The 23,686-nt window shown below is 38.5% G+C and overlaps 1 protein-coding gene across 3 annotated transcripts in view; it reads right to left on the bottom strand.

Moving 5' to 3' along the window:
• Nucleotides 1-23,686, bottom strand: part of TMCC2 (transmembrane and coiled-coil domain family 2) — a 51,151-nt gene that overhangs the window by 5,703 nt on the left and 21,762 nt on the right. For 2 of the 3 annotated variants that reach the window (XM_072424948.1, XM_072424954.1), the window contains 2 exons: nucleotides 9,631-9,894; nucleotides 2,842-3,533 (listed from right to left, as the gene is read on the bottom strand). In XM_072424948.1, the coding sequence (XP_072281049.1) occupies nucleotides 2,842-3,533; nucleotides 9,631-9,894 (956 nt within the window). Of the gene's footprint in view, nucleotides 1-2,841; nucleotides 3,534-9,630; nucleotides 9,895-13,669; nucleotides 14,666-23,686 lie in introns of those variants that run through there. The other variant, XM_072424952.1, reaches the window with a different exon arrangement.

Here is a 23,686-nt window from a genome sequence, read left to right as displayed (position 1 = left end):
AACGTTCCCACAAAAGTTCAAGTGGAGTTTTCACTGTGATGTACATAACTTTTGCAGAGAGCCACCTGCCTGCAAAAGACAAGAAGAGAATGGTGCAAGTGGCAGCCAACCTGCACAAGCAGAAAGAGAAGCAGTGATTTGTCTTTATAACAGGTAGCTCCTAACAGTTTTACAGTAGGTTACTGCAAAAATGTGAAATAATTATACTAAAAGAATACCAAGTTTAAACGAAACACATAGTTCTTGTATTTATCCAAAATGCCCTTGAATTTAAATTCTATTTAATTAAGTTTTACTCAAAATTGGTATGGAAGTTAAATGAATTTGGCATTAAGAGGATCCTGTGTGGATCAAAGGGTCTATGCACAACCTTTACATTTGTGCACATGATATGTGGAAAAAAATGACAAGATATTTATGTGATCAGCTTGAAAATATATATTCTAATATTAGAACAAATAAAACTATTACAGATGAACATACTACTTACAGTAGACCCCATGAAGGTACAGATTATATAATACAATGGAAATACAATTAACGGAGGATGTAAGTTTGTCACATTTATTAGAAAGAAGTTCTGGTTAGATGACTCTAGGTATCAAAATCCATTAGGATGTGAATTATCAATGTAATTTAAATTAAAATTAAAATGAATTGTATTTTCTTACCCCCACCCTATTTTTTACCCACCAATCCCTTTCTTGTATTTCCACCTGCACTTATCTTCCCTTGTTCTCTTTCTCTTATCTCACCTGATCCACTCCTTAAAGCCTTAAATAGAATCTAGAACTCTGTTTAAAAGTAATGCTGTGTAAAGCAAAGGATAGTCTCACCAGATATTTATTTAATATGATTTTCTCTGTTTATTACACTTTCTAGAAACTCTTCATGGGAAAACAAAAATAGTTCAATTTGCACCTTTAACAGTCTATTTCACCTTTTGTGCATCTGTAAACAGCACTTTTCCCCTTTCTTCCTTTTAAATCATGGGTAGCACCATATGGGATCAAGGGGAAGTTAACCCCTAATGTTCTGCCCTGTATTTTCATAGACAATCTGGTCACATATGGTTTGGATTGGGAGTTTTTGCCCACACTGACTTTATTTTGGAAGACTGTTTGATTATAATACTCTGATATGGGAAATGCATACTTTACCTTGAAATATCATTGATCATGGGGGTTTTTGATACATCATACAATATGTTATACATCAAATATGAAATTCGTGGATGAAGATTTTTAATGGTATTTATTGTTTTGATTTGAGTCAAAGGATAAATGGAGTTGACATATACTGTGGATTTACTCTGGATGTATAGCATATAATACTATTGGGGGAAAAAAATGTTAAGAAACCAAACTGAGATTGTGTTTTTAATGTTGTGTACAAAATAAAGCTTTTTTTTTAAATTTATAGAATCTGCTTTTCTATAAACTACTCCCATGTATGAGGGGGGTCTGTTTTGTCTCTATTTTATTATGATTTGAGTAGTGGGATAACACTTATGTGATGTTTTTTCAAAATTGGTATAATTACTATCACTCAATAGAATAATCCCATAGAGTGTTGGTCTAAAAAATAAGTCCCCTGTTAACATTCATACTTTAGAACAGTACCTCTTCATCTGGATCCTTAATATTTGGATCTCGGATCACCCTCTACTCTATACAACCCTTACAAACTAGCATAGAACCACAGAGCACACTAAGAAAGCCTATTGTAGACTTCCCTTGCAGATCTGTGTCATGTAACATTTTCAGCACATGACCAGAAACAGGAAGTGGCAATGTGTCTTCCCCACTGGGTGCCTATCTGAGCGCTTAAACAAATGATGGGTGTTATCTGCCTGCCACTTACAGCCTATCATTTATGTTACTGCCATTTGCCTGCTTGTACTGTCTGTTATTTATCTGCACACTACCTGCCTACCTATCTACCTGTCACTTATCTGCCTACTACTTACTGCCTGTAATATCTGCCTGTTGTGAATATCTGGACATCATTGGAAATTGCTTTACATTGGAAATATCTGACACATGCCATTAGAATTTGCAGTATGGTTTCTCAATCTCTAATAGCAGTGTGGTTCCATATTCTGTCAGTAGTAAAACAGTAAATGGTTAGAACACATTATGGGGTCCATACAAAATTTGGAACACACAAGATTCGATTTATTAAAGCTAGAAGATACACTTTCATCAGTGAACCTGGGTGATCCAGCAAACCTGGAATCAATTTCTTAAAAGTGTATTGCTATTAGTTAGCAAATGTTTTCAATGCTGGACAAGATCCATTCACCAAAGTTCACTGATAAAAGTATATCTTCTCCAGCCTTGGAGAGCTTTATTAAATCAGGAACTAAAATATCAGGGAACTAAAAACACTGAAACACATTTATGGGTCACTGGAAAGCTGGAGTACACTATGACTGGCACTATCATACATTGTTCTATTTAATTGTATTTTTACTATTGACAATGCACTGAAACAAAAGAAGTTCAAAGCATCTTTTTGCTTTGATATTTGGTGCTACAGTAATATAGGACGGTGATATAGATGAAGATAAGAGATTACTTTAGCTGTGGATCACCTATTACAGATTGATCTACTGTAAGTAAAATTGAGCGGTTATCCATAGACCAAGATTTTCAAATCTGTTACAATCTGATTATTTTCTGTGTGTAAAAACCTAATTTGTAAAGACAGTTTAGTAAGTTTATCATATAAAATGTTTTCATGAATTACAAGGAGCTAACATGTCATTGTAGTTATGAAATCTCCACTGGACATTAATGCCAACAATATAGGGTAATATTTACTACACTTTACACTAACCTGTAGCGCTCTTCTTGGAGACACTGTGTCATGTAGTTGTAGTCTCGCTGCAGCTGTGATTTTAAGTCTTCTATTGAATCTTCAAGATGACTTTGCCCATCTTTGATTTCACAGAGTTCCTCAAGAATGGCATCAAAGCCTCCATGGTGCCCATGATGATGTCCATCTAGAGTATTGGATCTTGGGCTTCCAGGTCCTGCAGGTCCAGCCCCAGAATTACTTCCTCCTCCTGCTGAGCCAGAAGTAGCACTAGAGCATTCATCATCACTCCCATATTTGGGACTTGGTGCCAAAGTTGCACTACCACTTAGTGCTCTTGCACCCCCTTGTGTCTCATTATCTTCTTCTATGCCATCTTTAAGGTGTGGGATGTTGTCAGCACTTCCAAATTTGTTGCGAATAAGGCTGGCAAACTCTCTGGGCTTTGACACCACTGCGGTGTGTGTGACCTGTGACAAGCCAGAAAGCCCTCCCTTAACACCTTCGACTACTCCTCCACCAAAGCCACTAATGCCTGCTCGTACATTGGCTCCTACGTCTTTAAGTCCTTGCTGCATGTCTCTTAAGACATCCTTCGGCTGACGTGATATACCATTTTGTTCAATTTCTTTTAGTTTCCTATGATAATGTTCCAACTTTTTGTGTAACTGAGCAATTGTTTGTGCAGATTTCTGGTTCTTCTTCTCAAAAACCTGGTGTGGTTGAAAAAAAAACACAAAATATAACAAAAATACAGTATTGATGGTAAAAAGAAAACCCATATTTTAGTGATCACCTGTTTGTGAAATAAATACCGTAACTGACATTGAAGTACAAGTAAATATTAGGTTCACAGGTCCATTTCAGTATAATATTTATGTGGGTGCATATTAAAAAATCAGTGAAGTTTTAGTTTATCAAGCATCTAATCAGACTAAGGTACACCTTTTCTCAAAAGTGGTTAAATAAGGGGCCGTGGGTTGGATGGTACCAAGATGGCACAATACTGCAGCTCCTGCTCCAGCCTGCACTTTCTTGATAATAAAAGAGGGCACATAATAGACAGACAAAAGAAAACAAGGGAATCTGGCACAATGTTGGCCAAGGGACCCCCCACAGGAGGTCAAGATGGCGCCCTCTCCTCCTGCTCCAGCTGTACACGTGATCGGCTCCTCTCAGCAGCATCCAGAGGCGGCCAGCTTGTCTACGCAAAGTTTTAAAGGAATGCACAGACTACAGCCCTGTATCTGCTTTCTACACCACAGATCTGCAGAATGGGGATCAGCTATTTCTACCTCATCCTGCAGCAGCCCCCTCCAGCAGGCTGTTCCTACCTTCTCTGCCTCTCCACCAGCTACAGATCAGGTAGAGGTGTAGCAAGGGGCACCAATGTCCTGGGTGCAGTCAGAGGCTCAAGCACATGAAGAAGGGTTCTATTTCAGCTGGAAGCCCATACACTGGTGGGTACCCCACCTCTGACTACTGTTTGGCAGGCTGACCCTCTTCTTCCCAGAGGAGAAACAGACCATAGAACATGCATGGAGGGGCAACAGTGGGGAGCTCTGGTGGAAATGCCTCGACCCCCAGGTTAAGGGAGACCCCACTACACCATTTGGAAACCATACCAACAATGCGGTGGTAGCATCTCAGAAGGGGGCCCCTGAAATGCCCCTATGGTGGGAATACCTACATAGTATACCCACTAAGGAGGACTTCCACTACCTTATAGCAAAGGTCAAGGAAACCTGTAGAGTTCAAATACATGCCTTGCAGGTGGATTTCCGCAATTGGGCAGATAAGGTGGACACAGAAAATTTACAAGTGGCGATAACCCAGATTACCCAACTACAGGAACAGGTCATCTCACAAGTCTCCGCCCTGAGCGAGTTTCAAGATCGCATAAACGACCTGGACAACAGGGGTCGCTGTAACAACTTTCATTTAGGAGGCCTACCTGAAGCCACCCAATCCACTGACCTACAGGAGGTGGTCCAAATTATCTTCAACAACATACTGGGTATGATAAAGAATACAGACAGAAGGGGTTTTTATGGCTTTAGATTATATTTATGTATTCATGAATATAATTAATGAATCATACATAGTTAAGTACAATATATTGGTGCATCCCAGGCCTACTGTAATATCATAGGATTAGGATGTCCGTGCTATACATAAATACCTACTAAAGGTATAACCGTATCAGTCTTTGTCACCCGACACATTTTGCCTGTATTGGCTTCTTCAGGGGTATAGCTGGGATATAGACGGATCTAGTGTAGTTGAAAAATGTTAGGAACAACGATAATGGAAGAGATTGACTTATTTGTACATAAATGGATTCACTGTGAGAGAGGTTTCACAAGGAATATGTGGAGCTGATTCGACTCAAGTCATATGGGATTATTATCATTCCACAGTTCCCAAAAACTGATCCAGATTGGTGATATGAAACACTGGTTGTAAGTAGGGGAGTTTTTCCAAGATGTAGATTTTGGATCTGTCCACATATATTTGGCTATAGAGGAGCAGGTTCAATTATAATACTAACAGATCAGAATGTAGTTTTGGTGAAGCCAAAATGTATCTCAAAGAGATCCCACAGAGAGAATTGTCTGATAACCTGGTAAGACCACGCACCCAAAACCATGGTAGCGCATAGTGCAACAAAATGCATCAGGAAATGCCACTGTCGCTTTAATGATTTTCTAATGAAACATGTCCCCATATCCAAATTCTTATTCACACTGGGTATAGAGCCCCTTACTGCAACCATCTAATTACTATAGTCTTATTAACTCATCTTAACGCTAACCAACCCACCCATACCATTACCTAACTAAGGTGTTGGATGAGTATGATGCCCTCTTCAGCTACAAAATGAATCTTGTTATGAGTGAAGCCTTTAAGGCTATAATTTGCCAGTGAATCTCTTAACGCAACTTTGGTCTACTTATTCATATATTTGGAAGTCAGAATCCCTAAAGTGTTTGGGGGTACCAAATACTTTCGTTTTCCAAGAATTATCTGCATATAGCCCTGATCAAGATGTCTATCTTACCGAAGCTCTTATATTTATTTTCAACTTTGCAGGTCTCTGTACTGATGCCAGCAGTTAGATGGCTGCTGGCATCACCTATTTATTTCATATGGAGCTACAAAATGTATTGATTACCTAAAAGTGTTCCGTGCGCATCCTGGGGTGACTTTGTGAAATACTACTATGGCACACACATACGGTGTAGTCGTGTAACCGCTAGTCAAAGCTGGAGAAGCTATGTGGCTCCCATTCACCCTAATTCTTTATTATGGAGATCCCCAGCACAAATGCCAAAGGCCTCCCTGTTGGCCCCTACTCATTTTTCTAAACAGATATGGCTACACTGTAAACACAAACTTTAATTTACGTCTAAAGCTTCCCCACTTACTTCATTTCTCTTTTATTCTAAAATTCCTGACAGCAGTACACCCCATATGGTAAGACCATGGCAAGCCTACAAGCTCTTTCATTTTGGACAGACTGTTCACCCATGCACATGTAGATTGGTGTTGTTCTCAAAGCTCCAACAGAAATTTCCTTATCATTCTATATTTACTTGCAGATCAGAAACTATGTAGAGATGCTAACTAAAAACTCGATATTCTCTTCCATTTCATTTGAAAGAATCTGCGTAGAAAGACCAGATCAAAGGGGGCTTCATATGTGGAATATACCAGACTTTACACGCCAAGTCGAATGACCTATCGGCCACTCTTACATGCTAAAATGGGAGTGTATCCTTTGCAGGAAGATTCCATTAGATATCTGGCAAATCATATGGCAACAGGCCCAGAAGAGCCCCTTCTGCACAGTTTATAAGGGGAATACATACAAGATATTAATGCATTGGTACCTTACCCCAGGTGTCCTGCATATAATACACCCAGTGACCAGCAACCTTTGCTGGAGACGTGGATTTGATGTGGAGACCTTATATCATGTTTTCTGGTCTTGCTCTCTCATCTCTCCATACTGAAATATAGTCAATGATCTGCTTAAAGAGGTTCTAGATATCCCCATCTCTCTAGGTCTGTTGATTCATCTGCTCAGACTACCTATCAAGGAACTCTCAAAAAATAGAAAACATTTAGTAGCTAACATCCTTACAGTGGCGAGATGCCTCATCGCCAGAAAATGGAAGTCATCTAGTACCCCAACATGATCTGCTTTGATTCAACAGATCAAAGACGAACTACTAATGGAGTAATTACCAGCTAGACTGTATGACCGTCTAGAGAAGTTTAGTGTGATCTAGGCTCCCTGGGATTCCTATATAGGAACACGTCTTACTTGGTCTGAACATGTTAGCAATTAGGAACGTCCATGGAGGCTCTTAGGAGGGGACGATGGAACAACGTACATCTGAGGTGACCAGAACCTATTTTTATACCTTTCTGTCCTTACTATTGTAAATTTAGTGTTTGTCTTCCTTTGTACATTTGTACGTTTCCAGGTGGCTAGAAAGCATCTCTCTACAGAAAGGCATATGTCCGGCCCAACCGGTAGCAGTATTAGGGTACAGGGGGATTGACTACACAGCTGTACTATATTATGTTTAAAATCATTCTATGCTTTGTATATTTATATCTTTACAACGCTGATGTACACAGTCAGGATCTCCTCAGGCAGGTAGCACGGGATCACCCAAGGCACGGAGTTAGAGACACCAGGTCTTCACCAGGGAACTCCGCAAGGGGTGATGGGCCAGTAGCCAGGAGGCTACTGGGCTCTATGCTGTTTGGGGTCACCCTACCTGAGGAGGAAGGCTGAAGCGGCCTTGGTGTAGAGAAAGGTGGCAGGCGGATGCAGTCAGGTTCCAGGCACAAGTCAGGGCAGGCGGCAAACAGGCAAAATCAGGTTCCAGACACAGGTCAGGGCAGGTGGCAGACAGGCAAAGTCAGGTTCCAGGCACAGGTCAGGGCAGGCGGCAGACAGGCAGAGTCAGGTTCCAGGCACAGGTCAGGTCAGAAATCACAAGCAGAGTATAAAGGTAGCTGGTGCAAAGTAACAGCACCAGCCTCCATTACTGTCAGCAAGAGACAAAGAGTGGGTCTTGCGTTTTGTAAGCTCAGCAGGGTACACAGGCATGGGATGCAGAAGGATGGTTTAGGAGGGACCGCTGTGGGAACCGACAGGTATTGTGACATACACAATCCGGCTGTTACAAATGACGCTAAGTTCCCTGTTAAATGACGGATTCTTTACTGGTGGAAAGAAACAAGCTACTTGGACTTGGACTGAAATTCCTTATTACAAAAGGCAAGATCTGTATTCTTTCCCCTAGGTTGAGCAGTGTAATGTGTGTATGTTTGTTGATTGTATGATGTATAGCTGTGTTTTGTTTATTAATTTTTTATTCAATAAAAATACTATTAAAAAAAGTGTTAAATTAGAATGAAACATAACTGTCCTAAAATGGCAAGCACAATTAATTTAATTAATTAAATGTATTATCCTAAAGCAAATAAAATACCTACTCAAGGCATACTACTGTTGTAAAAAACAAAAAACAAAATGGATGCAAACTTTATTGACTATGAATGAAAAGACCCTTCCAAAATACCCAAAAACCACAGTAGTCAAATCAGAGAAGCCATAACGCCAATACCCCAACAACATATTATTGTTGCTTCCTTCTCCCTATTTTATTCTTCATCATTCTGATGTTGTGTTTTCTATTATTTTTAAAGTGCAAGCTGGCCAAGCTGGCTGTTAGATTGACATGAACAATCTGTACTGGCATGATCACCCTAATTTAAAACTTACAACAAAAAATTAACAAAGAACCATTCTACCTACATTTTGTTTTCAGCGCCCCCTCTTTATGTGCACTTTCTTTAGCCCTTTTGCAAATTGTGTTAAGCGCATACCAGATTTAAACTGAAAATTGAGTTTGGACAAAATAAGCTTACTACTATCTCCACTATAACAGGCACCCTGAAGTGACTGCAGTGCAGGGTGAAAAGGAAATGCATTGTAAAGTAATCACAATCACAGATATAGAAATGGTATTAACCAAAAATATCTGACTACAGCTAAACTGGGGAGTATAATACTGCAGTCATTCCTTAAGCCCTGGATGGCCTGGAGAAAAAAGTCAGTTGGGATAGATAGTCAGACCGGGAAGCTGAAAAACGTATGGCACTGCCCTTGGTAAAGAGGGATTTTTACCTGACATTGGTTCCTGAGGGATTTTTACCTGACATTGGTTCCTGGCATTGCAGAGTGGCATTCTACTGCTTTACATTACATTTCCCCCCTCCTTGTTTCATTCTTCTTCTCCCCTACACTTCTTTCTCTCCTGCATCCTAATGGTCTTTTTCTAGACCTGTTATCCTTTTGATAACAGCTTTCATCTGTGTAAATCTGGATGGTCTTCCCCCTTAAATTGTTTATTGTTGGATGTATACTGTTTCTTGGTGTATTTGTTCTTTTATGTGTATTTCTTTTTGTATGTTTGCACCCTTTTTTATTTAACTTAAAGTAAACCTAAATAGACAGAAATAAACCTAAAATAAAACTAGACAAACAGAAGTAAAGCTAAAGAATTGAGTGACAATTGCCATTGTGACCTAAAATTAATTAGTAAATAGTATTTTAAAAATATAATGCAGGAAACACTAACATATTTTTCATGTCAAGAAGTATTTCTGTAATGTGGAAGTACAGAACATAAACAATATAGAGTATACGATTTAGTTAACAAGGTACCTAACTATTTGTATTGATAATAAAATAGAAGCAACAATAGTATACGCTTGTAGCATTACCTGTTTGATGCGAGAGGCCTGTTGTCGGTCTGCATTATTGGCTAACTTCAGATACTCTGCCACATTATCATCCCTAGCCTCTTGTTCAATTTTTATCTGTTCAGTAATCTTAAGGATCTTTTGGTGTAGATGGTCCATTGCTGCCTTAGTGCGCTGTGGATCTGGTGCCCCTTCGGGGACTTCCAGACTGATGTTTCCTTCGGAGCCTCCATGAAGTGTACTGGGGGGAAGACTCAGCGTACTCAAATCCCCTTTGTCGGATTGCTGATGGAACAAAGAAGGAATATATGAGAGATGAAAAAAAAACATGATCATAACAATTCCAGCCTGGAACTTTAGAACGAATATTTATTAATAATAGTGTCCATATATTTTACAGTGTTGTTGTATTGCTGTTGGGTAATTTATATCACTTATAATAAATCCAACCCTTCTATGACATTCTAGGGTGATATGGTTTTTAGGGAAGGGCCTGACTCAGACCTTCAGACTCAGATTGATCCCTGGTTTGGGTCCATAGTCCATTTCTTTCTCCCTTTAAAAGCAAGGTATCAGTAGCTGCCCGCTGGTTTCAATACTTTGAATCACTGATTAAGAAAAAAATTCAACAAGTAAAATCAGAGCAAATTCTGGACTGATCTGACTACTTCTATTGAGCCTGTATTTAGGTTGCTGATAGAAGCCCCATATATTTTCTAATTACTAGTTTCTTTAAATTAACCAAACAACTGAACTGAATCTATTCTCCCTTGCGAAATAACGTTTAAGGGGGGATATGATCACCCTGTATAAATATAAAAATGGTCCATATAGAGAACTCTCTTCCCAATTATTCACTTTGAGAACATTACAAAGAACAAGAGGGCAATCTATAAAGACAAATGATCCAAGATTATATACAATATGTACAATTAGCCAACATTAGTAAACAAACTTAGGATCCTATAAATGGTCACTCCTACTTTAACAACACTCCTGATGGGAATGTATAAATTTCAGTATGTACAGTTTAATATTTTGCTGTGTAATAACAGGATATGAATAATGTATTTTATTTTCATTGTTTTTGAAGATGATAAAAGTTACTAACCATCATGGGTATTTTTACTATTATCAGAATACCAGTCATTGATTGCAATATTCAATCAGAGTAACAATAGAAATGCTTTTGCTTATTTTATATGTCACACTAAATGTATACTTTTCACAATAATTTGTATGTACAGCATTTAGACTTACCTGCCAATACGAAAGTGTAAAAAGCCATAAAAGATATGATTTCTATGGACCTTTATATTTGCATCACACATATATTCTCGGACCATTTGTCTTTATAGATTAGATATATACCATTCCCTACCAGGTTTAAAGAAGCTATATATATATGTAGGATATTTTACAATATCAAACTGATGTACTAATACTATATATCTATTTACAACATCTAGAGTAATCGCAAGTATATACAATGAGCAAAATTAAGCGTAGCACCACCCCTGAGGAACCCCAAGGCGGGCAAAACGCAGTTGAGTAACAAGGCTGCGTAAAAACCACTGCACCTCATGTATACTCTGCATATACTGCTAGGTTGAATGCTCAGCTTATGATGAGAAAAAGGACTCTCTCACTAACTAGACTGTCTAGTCAATTAGGTACAACACCTCCAGGTATGAGGTAGTACCAAATATCGAATGTTAATACCAATTGTATATTGACATTGTATATAATTTCTTTCCCAAAAAAACCCTGTCTGTTTACTGTAATTTGCTTTCTTTTATGATATTCCAGGGTTGGCAAACCTCCCTTTTAAAGGGAAAATACTTAATACTTGTAATCCTACTGCCCACCTCTGCCCCAGATACATTGCTTCCTTGCCACATTGATTTATGAACAGTCATTTGAACTGAATTTTTATTAGCTTCCAGGAAAAAGGTATTTTATGCATACCTTGCCACCTAACGTAAAGTTAAAACATCCAAGAACATTTTAGTCCAGAAAAAATCAGTGTTTAGCATGGTCTCAGTTTTACTATTGTACCTATAGTATTATAGTTTCTGGAAAATGTTATTTCCACTCACTGTGTAGAGTTTCCACTCACCTTTACATCTCCTAAACCGTACGTCATAATAACTTAAACTTAAAAAATAAAACATTGGGAGCGCTGTTTCAAAAAGCAAGTGCGCCTAGGAGTCCATAATTAAAAATGCAAATTAGAGACCGCCGGGGCCACTTACATAGCAAGAAGCATTGGGATTGGGCCCTTAAATTGATACCTACCTGTCACAAATCTATAACTGTCATACTATGTTACCCGGTCTGCTTCTCTTCTTTAAATCACACAAGTGTCCCCCATTTGCATCTATATTTTTGTTAACCTGCACCTTTTTATTTTTGTTTACCTGGGATTATCTCATCAGGGGCATTCCTGTAATGTAAAAAAAAAGTGCCTAACCTCATGCATGTGCAGTATGAGCGGAAAATGTAGCAGTTTTTTACTGCTAATGTGAACTAAACCACATCATACTATTACACTACTACAAGGGATTACACTCTTGAAACATGGAGCACTAGGAAGTTGAATCAAAATACACAGCATAAAAGTTTGGGCATATTACAAAAAAAAAAAAAATTGGACATGCTAACAAGCCAGGCAATAGAAAGTTGGAAGAAAGTATAGGGGGAGGTAGAAAACTGACACAAAAAGAGGTTACTGGATAGTTGTGGCATAAACTAGGAGCACTAAATTTGATGTCTTGCCCCGCCCACATTTTTACTACTCGGGCTACATCTTTCTACCCCCTGGCTGAAAAAAAATTCTGGGGAGAAAACTGAAATGTATCTTTTCTTGCCTTGGAGAGCATTAATAATAAGGCCCATAGTGTAATTTGATCTTTCCCCTCTCTCTATTCACCCCAACCCATCCCCTGGTGTTCTTCTGTGGTGACTTGCAGGCCCACACAAAGGCTTTTTTGGGCCTATAAATCTGTAAATGCTTCTATTGAAAACAAATGGAAGAATATATAGGCGTTTAAAAGTCTTTATAAACACTTCCATTAACCTAAAATTTTCTGATTTGGCTTTTAAAAGCCTGCTTAAAACACATAGAAATGCTTACAAACGCCCAAAATTGCATTTTGTAAGCATTTTAGGCTTGCTTTAAAACATATTTAAATGCTTGTATAAACACCTATAAATACATTTAGAGGTGATATGATTTCCCCTATAGCAGTTCCAGGCTACCAGGACCAGGGTGAGCAGAATCAACAGTGTTCTCGCTAGGGTCTTTCTGCAGGATGGTTACTAAAAATAGGTAAAATAAAGCATCTTGCAAAGAATACCTAGAGGGAAAATGCTACTATATACTCTACACAAAAAAGTCCCCTTCCAAAAGGAATAACCAGATGTTATTCAATTTACAGTAAGTGTGGCATTTGATTGCATACTCAAGTACCTGTTGGAGTCGCCAATCATTTATTTTCTATATTTGCTACCCTTGTGTGTAATGAATAATATTTACTTGTAGTATACAAAAGACACTAAAACCCTACATTTAGTCTATTAATAAATATCACAGGCAGATGACTGTGTAAAATAAAAGTTTAATTTGTAGTGAATGTAAGAATAACAAAGGCCTGTGTCAATCAGTGAAAGCATGCACTGCATGTTTAAGTGTCTTTTCTTAGTTGTAGATGTCCTTCAACTGCATTTATTACAAAATGACATGGCTTAGACAAGAAATAACTTATTTTGGACAAAAAAACTGCAAAAAGCTTTAGTGAGCTAATACTTCTGCTTTACTCGGGGAATTCCTGAACTATAATAAATATTTTAGGAAAGTAAACCATGTGTAAATATACAACTCATAAACAAGTTGGAGGTAATAGGTTGAGTGAAAATATTGGTAAATCATACATGATTGTGCAGAAAATAAGATTTATAGTGCAGCCATATCACCTACACATTAAAACACAACGCATGCATTGTTATTTCATTCTCCACACACACATAGTAGTGTTTACCACAACACAACTGTACTTACACCTGCTACCAGAAGAGAGTTTACAAGCTGAGTCTTCACAGGCTCTGTTGGGAGTATTTTAGGCAACAAGAGACCCAGAGAATTTGTGCACAGAGCCTCCCCAACTACCCCCATAAATGGTATTTCTTCTTCGCCCTCCCTCATCGTATCTATCTACGTTAGAGAACAATCAATACAAAAGATGAAGTAAGAATGGAGAGAAAACAAAAACAAGGGGGGATACAGTTATCTTCAAACAAATATATAATTAAAAAAAAAATCACAAACAGTAATATACAACAGAGCAGGGAAAAACAGAAAAAACATTATTGTGACAAGGAGATGATCCTTTTTAGAAAATAAATAGGCTTAGACCTATTAAACTACAAATATGAACAAAAGCACAATGCAGACACGACACAAACATTCTGTTCTAGCTCTGGCAGGGTGAAAGTGAATGGTTAGCTCCTTGCATGTCTTGCCAATCAATGGTCATCACAATAATCATCTATCAGCCCACAGGGTACATTTGGACACAAGGACATGACGTTTCTCTCATATTGATGTTATTCAGGAACACTGGAGCCAAAAGGGATAAACTAAGATTATTTAGAACAAACATAATCCATGGGTGCTCTTAGACTTCTGCACACTTAACTATAAACAGACTTGGGCACAATACAGATATGTGTGTTGCACATGGCACACTGGAAAATAATTTTATCACCACAATAACAATTTTCATGTCACATTTTAGGAAATGAACCATTTACACAGAAATCAGTATTTTCCTATTTACTAAAGTGAATATTGCACAAAATGATACATTTCAAAGCTTGAGACGTGCCAGATAGAGAGCTCAGTAATCATTGGTATCATTTAGCCATCATGCTCCACTACTCATTTCAATACCTTAAAACATCTTCAATAAACAATCTCAAAGTAGCAATCCGCCATCTCTGTCAGGTTTTCTTCCAGGTAATGGACCTTGGCCATCTTGACAAGTCAGGCTGGCATGATGTAACTCTTATGCATGCGTACAAAGATCATTTTTTTATTAGCCATAACTTAGGAATTCCCAAACATTACCAGAAATCCATTTGACTGTAATTTTTTTAAAAAATTAGAATATAATATTTTTGAGCTTTTATTTTTTAAATGTAATTAGGGAAACAAAATGTGGCCATGGTTGATCAATGCAGGGCTCCATGGCTATATACCTGTAAGCAATTTATTTCTGTCTGGGTTGCAGTGGGAGATTGCATAGCTGCAAATGAATACCAGCTGACAGCTTTGCACATAGAATTGTATTACCTGGCTGCACAGCATTTGTAAATACAATGGTCAATGAAAAATTTTTGTTTTATTTGTTCTACATGTCACAAGTTAATAAGGCAAATCTTTATTTATGTGCACAAGCCAACACTATGTTGACAATTCTCAGCTTTGTTTCTGTTAAACCCAAAGCTTTGATAATGAAACAATACTGCTAGATCTGGAAAATACAGCAGACTTTCTAATAGGTCTGCTTGTACATGCTGAATGTAGTCTGATCCTACCAAACCAGGTATCAAAAAAATGCCCAAGCAAACCTACCCACTCAAAAAGCAGCTATTTTCTCCATTACACAACCACAAACACATTTAATCCCAATGCTCTAGCAAATGTTTTATCATAAATCCAGGTTTTCTTTAACCTCCTTGGTGGTATAAAATAATGAGGATTTTAAATGTAAAAGTGGTACATTTAAAAATCCTCATTATTTTAAATTCCCGCCTGGTCCCGCCTACCTGCGTAACGGTCCCACCCTCGACCCTAAAACTCGTGAGCGGATGCCCGGCCAGTCTGCTTCCCCTGGCCTTGTGTCCCCAACGTTCACATGCCGGGACACTGCTGGAGGATACTGCTGGAACGTGGGAGCAAGGTAAGAGTTTTAAACTCCCTGCCAATTCCACTAATCAAAAGACACAAAAAAATTGGCTACAAACATGTTAAATGATTCTCCTCTGATTATCATTTCAGGGCTAGTATCAGATGAGAATCTGATGTGTGTACAGCGGCGGATCCACGAATGATGAAATATGAATAACCGCAACGTAAGTGAAGGGGAGAGAGCGCAGTGGTGTGCCACTTGCCGATTCTCCCCCCTCTCCTCTCCATAGAGCAGAACTGCATTGTATGTACAATGCTCTTGTATCTTTCCGTCTTTTGTCGTTGGAAAGGATCGCAAAACATCGAGGACACCCTTCAAAGCGGAACTAAACTAAAAAGTGCCTAAAACAAAAAAAAATACACTTACCTTCAATCCCGCAGAGCAGTCCAATCCATCCAGAGGTGTCTTCCATCAGGTCCCACGTCTTCCCGGAATCCGTCCTGGAGCCGGCAAGCGGGGCGGCGCCATCTTAAACTATTCTTACTATGTCACCCGACCCACGAGATTGGGTAACGTAGGTTTGAAAAACAACTTGCCAATCTAATGAGATTGCAACTTTTTCTGTTCACCAAAAGGCTCTTTCTGCACATGCCTGTGATGCTCAGGCATGCACAGAAGGAGAATCCAAGAGCCTATCGGGATGCGTGACGTAGGTATCCATGGAGGCTTTGCGCTCCCATTTATTCTCAATCGCCTAACCTTTTATGTAAAGTGAAATTTCTGAGTTTAGGTATGCTTTTAAGCTGCTTTTTCAGGCAACCACTGATGCAACCACTTGTTTTAGATCCCAGGGGCTTCCAGTTCCTGGCGAAGAAACTTCATTCTCCAAATCTTCTCCGGAGGACACCACCCTTTGTCTTGATACTGCTTAGGGCTGTTGTCACAATACCTGCCGGTTACCACAGCACTTCCCATAGAACAGTACTGCGGCGTACAGCACATATTGGCCCAGTCAAGCTGCCAAGCCCAGTACTCACACTCTGCTTGACAGAGCATGCAGTACTTCCCAGTCTCACATGTCTGTGGGCAGTGTTGCATACACTGACACAGCCCAGGGAGGAGTAGCTCCTTAAAGGGGCAGAGGCTATTTTAGCCTCAGCAGTAATGGTGGCTGGTGCTGTGGCTTTGCTCCAGCTATCTTTCCACTCTGCTTTGTATTTCATTGCTATTTTTGATCTGACCTGCCCTATGCTTGTTTGCCACCTGGCCTGCCCTGTGCCTGGATGCTGACTAAACTTCTCTGCCACCTGCCCTGACCTGTGCCCAGACCTCTATAGCAGAAAAGCAACTGTGTTGAACCAAGAATAAAAATTAAATAGTAAGGCCCATACTCTTCTTGCTAATAGGTTACACCGACCGACCTGATCAAACTTACAAGCCTATTGCCATCACTGTTGTTTGCGCTTTCTACTGAGCCTCTGGCCATCGCCATAAGAAATCATCCTCGTATTCAAGGTTTAACCCTTGCAGGGTTACCATCAAAAACACATCATGCTTTTTTGCGAATTATGTTTTATTGTTCCTCATTCTTCTCTCTCCCCAACCTACTCACTATCCTACATAAGTTTCAGGATTTCTCAGGCTTATAGCTTAATAGTCATAAATGCAAAGCCTAAATATTTATTTGACCCCTGATGCACTGTCTCTAGTGCAAGCTTCATTTCCCTTTCATTAGGAATCCAAAACTCTTTGATACTTAGGTGTGTATTTAACTAATTCATATGATACCCTCTACCTAACATCTCATCTCTGATTAGCCATTTGAAGGTCTTGCTAGAGTTGTGGAAAGAATATCTACTTTCATGGTCGGGTCTCATTGCATCGATTAGGATGATTTACCTAAAATGTTATACCTTCCGTGGGTTCTGCTCATCTCAATTACATGACATAAGTCATGCATCTTACAAAGACTAATATTAGATTAAGGGTGCCAAAAAGGGTTAATATGGGGTGCCAAAAGGCCTAGGGTTCCCCAGTGAGTTTTTGCAGCCAGGGCACAAAGCCCCTTCCTCAGAAATCTTCTGCTACCTTCAATTATGCCACTGTCTTGTAGCATTAGGCATACGTTGAATTTGTATGTAAGTCGGAACAGGTACATTATTTTCATAAATGCAATGATTTTGGTAAATGATTTTGGCAAAAGGGTGGTGGCCCTCCACCCCACCATAGCTCAAGTTACACATATTGACCTGGTTCAAGAATAATGTAAAGATCAAGGAGATTCTGATAGATTTCACAGACAAATTCCAGCAGACACGGTCCCCATGCATTGACCATTATATGCCACTAGATCTAGACCTATTTTTCTGTCAGATGGCCCCATTTATAGCACCAGAGATAGTCCTTGATCCTTCCCACCCCGACTCTTATACCCTGACCATGTATTTCCCCACCTTTTCTCTTTTGTTCAATCATGTTTACCTGCTGCTTTTTTTATTGTGTGTTTCTCCTTTTCTCCTAGTCTCTTTTTCTATTTCTCTGTCCCCACACTTGTTCTAGGTGTATTAGACACATTATGTTAATGTGTTTTATGTTATGTTAGGTGTTTAAATTGCTATTTCCCTACAGTTATGTGCAAAAACTTGGCATATTTATATCATTACTTTTTGAATGTATTCAATATACGTTTTGTTGTATTTTTGAAAATCAATAATATATTATATTAATAACAATTATATTATATAATATTGGAAAGACAATCATATTTCCTGACATTCTACAACAAGTGTTTTGTAAAGAAATGGTGTTTAGTGAGACACTTTTTAAAAATGGTAATGTTAGCTTCTATGCACATTCAAGAAAAACATGTAAATATCTAATATGCGAGGCCTGAGGATCAATGCATTTTACAATATGTGAGAGATTAGCTTAAAAATGCACTCACTGCAGAAAGGTATTTCAGACTTCAGTTCCAGTTTCAGAACCCTTAGCCCTATTTGTTCACAAAACAAAACATCAACTTAAAGCAATGTTTAGGGTTTTCTCTTACAGGGGAGTACAGTCATCACAGCATGACAGGAAAAAAATCCCACAAATTTTGCATCCTGGCTCTCTCCCTCTGGCACTCTTCAGAGGTATTGATTCCAGAGAACAAAACTTTGGGTGACTTCCTAGGCTCCCCCAGTATAAACACTGTACACAGCCTTAGCACCTGAGCCACCTGGCCTCAGGCTGCAACTCCTACCCAGTCTCAAAGACCTGCTCCATTTTACCAAGGGCCACATGCTCCAGAACCATCCTCAAATTCTGGCCTAGAAAAGAGATGGCCTGCCTAGCCAACCCATTGCTTTCGAGGACACTCCAGGCATAGATCTCAAAAAAAGAACTGCAAATATACAACAAAACATTTACTTACAGCCTTAAATGGGCTCTTTAATCCCTTTTCTAGGTTAAACTGAGGTAGATGATGCCAAATATTCTCTGTAGCTGCATCCTTTCAGCCTATCAGCACCAGGCACCTACAATTTAGGAGAGGTACCACGTGTTTTTTTTTTTTGTTTTGTTTTTTTTTTGAAGCACCACCCCAGAAAGTGGTATCAACATAGCAGGGGGCTGCATATTCGCTACTCCAGTTCCCATGGAGACTCAGGCCTGCATGCTTGGAATACTTGGTGTGAAGCTGCTTGTTAAAAAAGTTAAAAACTGTTGAAAAACATTATGAAATTTCAGCACTTTGGAGAGTTCAGGCTGACAATTTGGCGGACTCATAAAAGCTCCTCATTTAGCTTACTTTGAAGGTGACATTTGCTGGCCCTTTACCAATTGGTGTGCATTAAAAAAAGAGTAAATGTGGGCATATTATACCATGTGATTACACTGGAGAACACATTTTTGGTTGAGTTAGATCTTACACTTGTTTTTTTACTAATTTTTGGGTGGTAAATCCGGAAATGACCCCAGTTTTTTTGCTATCAAATCCAATTTTTTACGATACAGGGTGAAGAAAAGCTTATTATTAAATGTTACTTTTCATTATATGAATAAATTAGGTATACTTTTTAAAAACATATTGTCAAAAAAAGCCTGCCTTCTCTTTCACATATTTTCATTTTAACCTCAGGCTTGGCAGATACATAATCATCTAGGATCCCTACAAAGAACAACCAATATTTTCCAAATTTCTGGGTTGCTTACGCTGTATGTTTTGGCCCTTTATCCATTTATATTGTTAAGCTCTACTAAATCAACGTGGCTGGATTTGAGCAGACAGTATGTCTTTATATACCGCAGATTTCACCTTCTGTCCTGTGTCACATCATCAATAAACCCTAGTAACCCAGTACCACTGGCAGTCATGCATGGCAAAGCCATCACACTGCCTCCACTGTGTTTTACAGATGACATAGTATGCTTTAGATCATGAGCTGTTCCAAGCCTGCTCTATAGTTTTTTGCTTGCCATCATATCGGTAGAGGTTAAAATTAGTTTTATCTGTCCAAAAATGCTATTCCAGAATTGTGCTGGCTTGTTTTCCCTGTTAAAAAAAAAGTCCAAGCTAGGCTGTATTTGCTTTCATGAAATTTTCTTTATGGTAGACTTGGATATTGATATGCCTACCTTCTGAAGAGTGTTCTTCACTTGGCTGGATATTGTGAAGGGGTTTTTCTTCGCAATGGAAATGATCCTGGGATCATCCACCACTGTTGTCTTCCATGGACATCCAGGCATTGCATTGCTGAGTTCACCAGTGCATTCCTTTTTTTCTCAGAATTTACCAAACTGTAGATTGAGCCACTCCTAATATTCTTGCAATTTCTCTGACTTTTCTTTCTGTTTTCACAGCCTAAGAACTGTCTGTTTCACCTGCAGAGAACTCTTTTGCCATGTTGTAGGTTCACAGCAAAATGTTTAAAGTGTAAATAACACACCTGAAACCAACTTCAGCTTATATAGGTGTGGAGTAATGTGTTCAATTACTTTTGGTCCCTTTAAAAAGGGTCTAATTCCATCCAAATTTCCATGAAAAAAGTGGTACAATTTTTTGCATGGAAATTAATTTTTCATTGTAGGCTATAATTCTTAGGCATAACTCAATGATATTTAATACATTTAATATTAAACTTTAAGTAACAAAACACAAAAATCTGTTAAAAAAATAAAAAAAATATTTAAACATGTAATGTAACTGTACAGTAGCATATATAAAATATATATATAATATAATTATATATATATATTATATGAATATTTCTTTGTATTGGACTCAATACAGCTATTTTGTATTGAATCCAACACAATATGATTTGAATTTCCAGCCGATCCTCCCACCTGCACCGACCTCACCGGGAAAGCCCGGAGATCGTCGCTACATTCGCCGGCTGGAGATCGAGTAGGAGGGACATGTCCCCAGGACCTGCGGGGACAAGCAGGACGCTGTGGAACAGTGATGGAGAAAGGTAAGTGTTTTTTTTTTTTTAGTTAAAAGCTACCCCAAGTGTGACCCGGGAATACCGCTTTTTGCCTGAAAAATCCACACTCGGGAATACAGCTAGGGGGGTTAAAGAGCGTTAACTCCTAATCCCTTCTCAAATTCAGATGTGAACACCCTCAAATTAAAGCTGAGTCTTTATGTCCAAATTCATTAAATAACTGTAATTTGAAAATGTTTCAGGTAAAAAAGCAAAGCTTGTGTGAGCATTCAAATACTTATGGACCTAAATATGTGTGTGTGTGTTCCCTTTCAGAGGTTGGTATCAACGATTAAAGTCCATAAACAACGTTTAGCCCCCTGGCTAGCATAAACAAATATTAGGCTGTTCATATATTGATAAATATCTATATATCATTACCTACATACATATAGCATTGTCTGCATTATTCTTTACAACCTCAAACATTTACTGTATAACCTGAAAATGTGGAAAAAATTAATTTAAATTAATTTCCTTTGAATCACTAAACAAATATTAAGATGTAAAACCACTGTTTCTGCCAGAGCACAAATTTTAAAAAATGACCACATGAGATTGTCATCCCTGGCACCCCTCTTTTTGATTTAAAGTCAATCAGTAAACACATTTAAACCTTTTTTTACCTGCTGCCTCTAGATGGCAGTCTTTTTCAGGTATCCGGCTTTCTGAGTTGCCAGGCAGCAGAATCTGTGGAGGTGCATGTTGCCAGGCAGTTTTGCTGTCAATCTTGTGGCTGATTGGCAGCCCAATTTTTGAAGGGAAATCAACTGTCCAGTGACATTTCTCTCTACTTTTTATATGCTCCTGGAGCTGAGAGAGTATTTACATTTTATGTCAAAAACTGTCAGGTACATCAAATTTTACAATTTCTCTGCCCTGCCCTCCCTCCCCTTGTTGCGGTTATCCTTTATCGGGTAATATCACCAACTTCTGGGCAGTCTTAATGACTAAGCCAGTGTTCTCCCCAGTCACTTTTAGCTGGGTGCACCATCGAGGACTTTTCATGTTTTTGGATGGTTACTGATGAGTTGGGTCACAATACAGGGGCTGCCACCCGTCTACAATTTCTTCACACCCAGCTTAAAGAAAATTGGGGGTTGAACACTGCTAAGAGTATTTGGTTTATTAACGGTTATTAGAATGTTAATGTATGTTTTTAAATTGAATATTGGTTTATTTAAACTAAGTTCAAGTTATTTAAACCCAATGAGTTGCCCCCTAACCTTTTATCACAATCAGCTTGGTGTGTTTTTATTCAATATTTTGCAATTTTGTTTAGTAAAAGTTGTATTGTAAGGGGTGGTTGGTGATGATGGAGGGTACAATCCTATGAGAACTGCTGCAAATCTATGTTGCATACAGTCAAGTAAATTCTAGCACATGTGAATAGGTATTCCAGCCCAGAATGCTTGGACTACATTCCACAATTCTTCTGCAATTCTTTGCAGATTTTTTATGTCACAAGATTTCTATCGGATTAAGATTCTGGTATTCCGTTAACAACTCCATAACATCTTGGTCTGAAGACATTGTTCTTTACTGGTGTGTTTGAAGTCATTGTCTTGTTGAAACACCCTTTTTAATGGCAGTTCCTATTAGGCAACATGACCTTCAAGTATTGTGATGTATTCAAACTTGGGGTTCATCTGCCAAACTGTCTGCGGCCCCTGAACCCAAAAGAAATATCTTGCTTTCATTAGTCCATAAAATGTTGCACCATTTCTCTTTAGGCCAGTCCGAGTGTTCTTTGGCAAACGAACCCCCTCAGAACATTGGGACATTGTGTGGGCTTCTTTTTTACTCTTTTACTTCAATCTATTTTATTCACTATTTTACTGTACTATACCCAGCATGTACAACATTTGCCGCCTTCCTTCCTTAAATAAGGGCTGTAATTCATACCTATTTTTTCACAGAATAAATGACCTCACTAACTGAACACCCCACTGCTAATAACTGCCCAATATTCTTTTTTCTTACCTTTCCTTAAAGGAATAATACAATTTTGATACATTTTTCTTCATGTTTTGATTTGGTATAGAATATGCAGTGTTTCCAATGCATTTGCATGTACGGAAATAAAAGCTATTATAAGGTTTCTTAAAACACAATGAACAGTTTTACTCACCTTATACTTCATTCCACTAGCAGCCAGCTCTGCTCTTCCATACAACTCTTTTAGCCTTTCAATTTATAGTAATTTTTTAACTACTTCAAGGAATGTCAGTGCCTAAATCAAGCCAGCGTGGTTATCACCTCTCTTTGAGTGAGAGACGTTAAGTTCTAATATGCAAAACAATAACCATAATCCAAAGCTATGCAGTTTTTAAAAAAATATATATATACATAAATATATACAGGCTAACATTCGAAAAATCCAGCCACTGATAGTCCATTTACTTCAGTTTCCCGGCATGCATTTCAGATTGCATATTCAATACAAGGACTGCATTACACTGTTTGGCCACTAATGTTTTAGCGCTGTTCTGCAGAAACACTTGCTAAACTAAATACACGCTGAGATGTCCCTGCTGCCTGCTCCGGGATCTTCTAAAATCTGGTGCACCTCAGGTCCTGAGGTTGCCGGATTTTTGATAGTCAACCTGTATATAAATACACACATACACATATACTGAACATTAGATGTGTCAGCTTACATCTTTTTTCAACACAAAATTTCTTCTAATAAAATAT

This window comes from Pyxicephalus adspersus, chromosome 1, assembly GCF_032062135.1.
Source record: "Pyxicephalus adspersus chromosome 1, UCB_Pads_2.0, whole genome shotgun sequence".
In the NCBI taxonomy this organism is placed as follows: Eukaryota; Metazoa; Chordata; class Amphibia; order Anura; family Pyxicephalidae; genus Pyxicephalus; species Pyxicephalus adspersus.
This window is presented reverse-complemented; position numbering and strand designations above follow the sequence as displayed.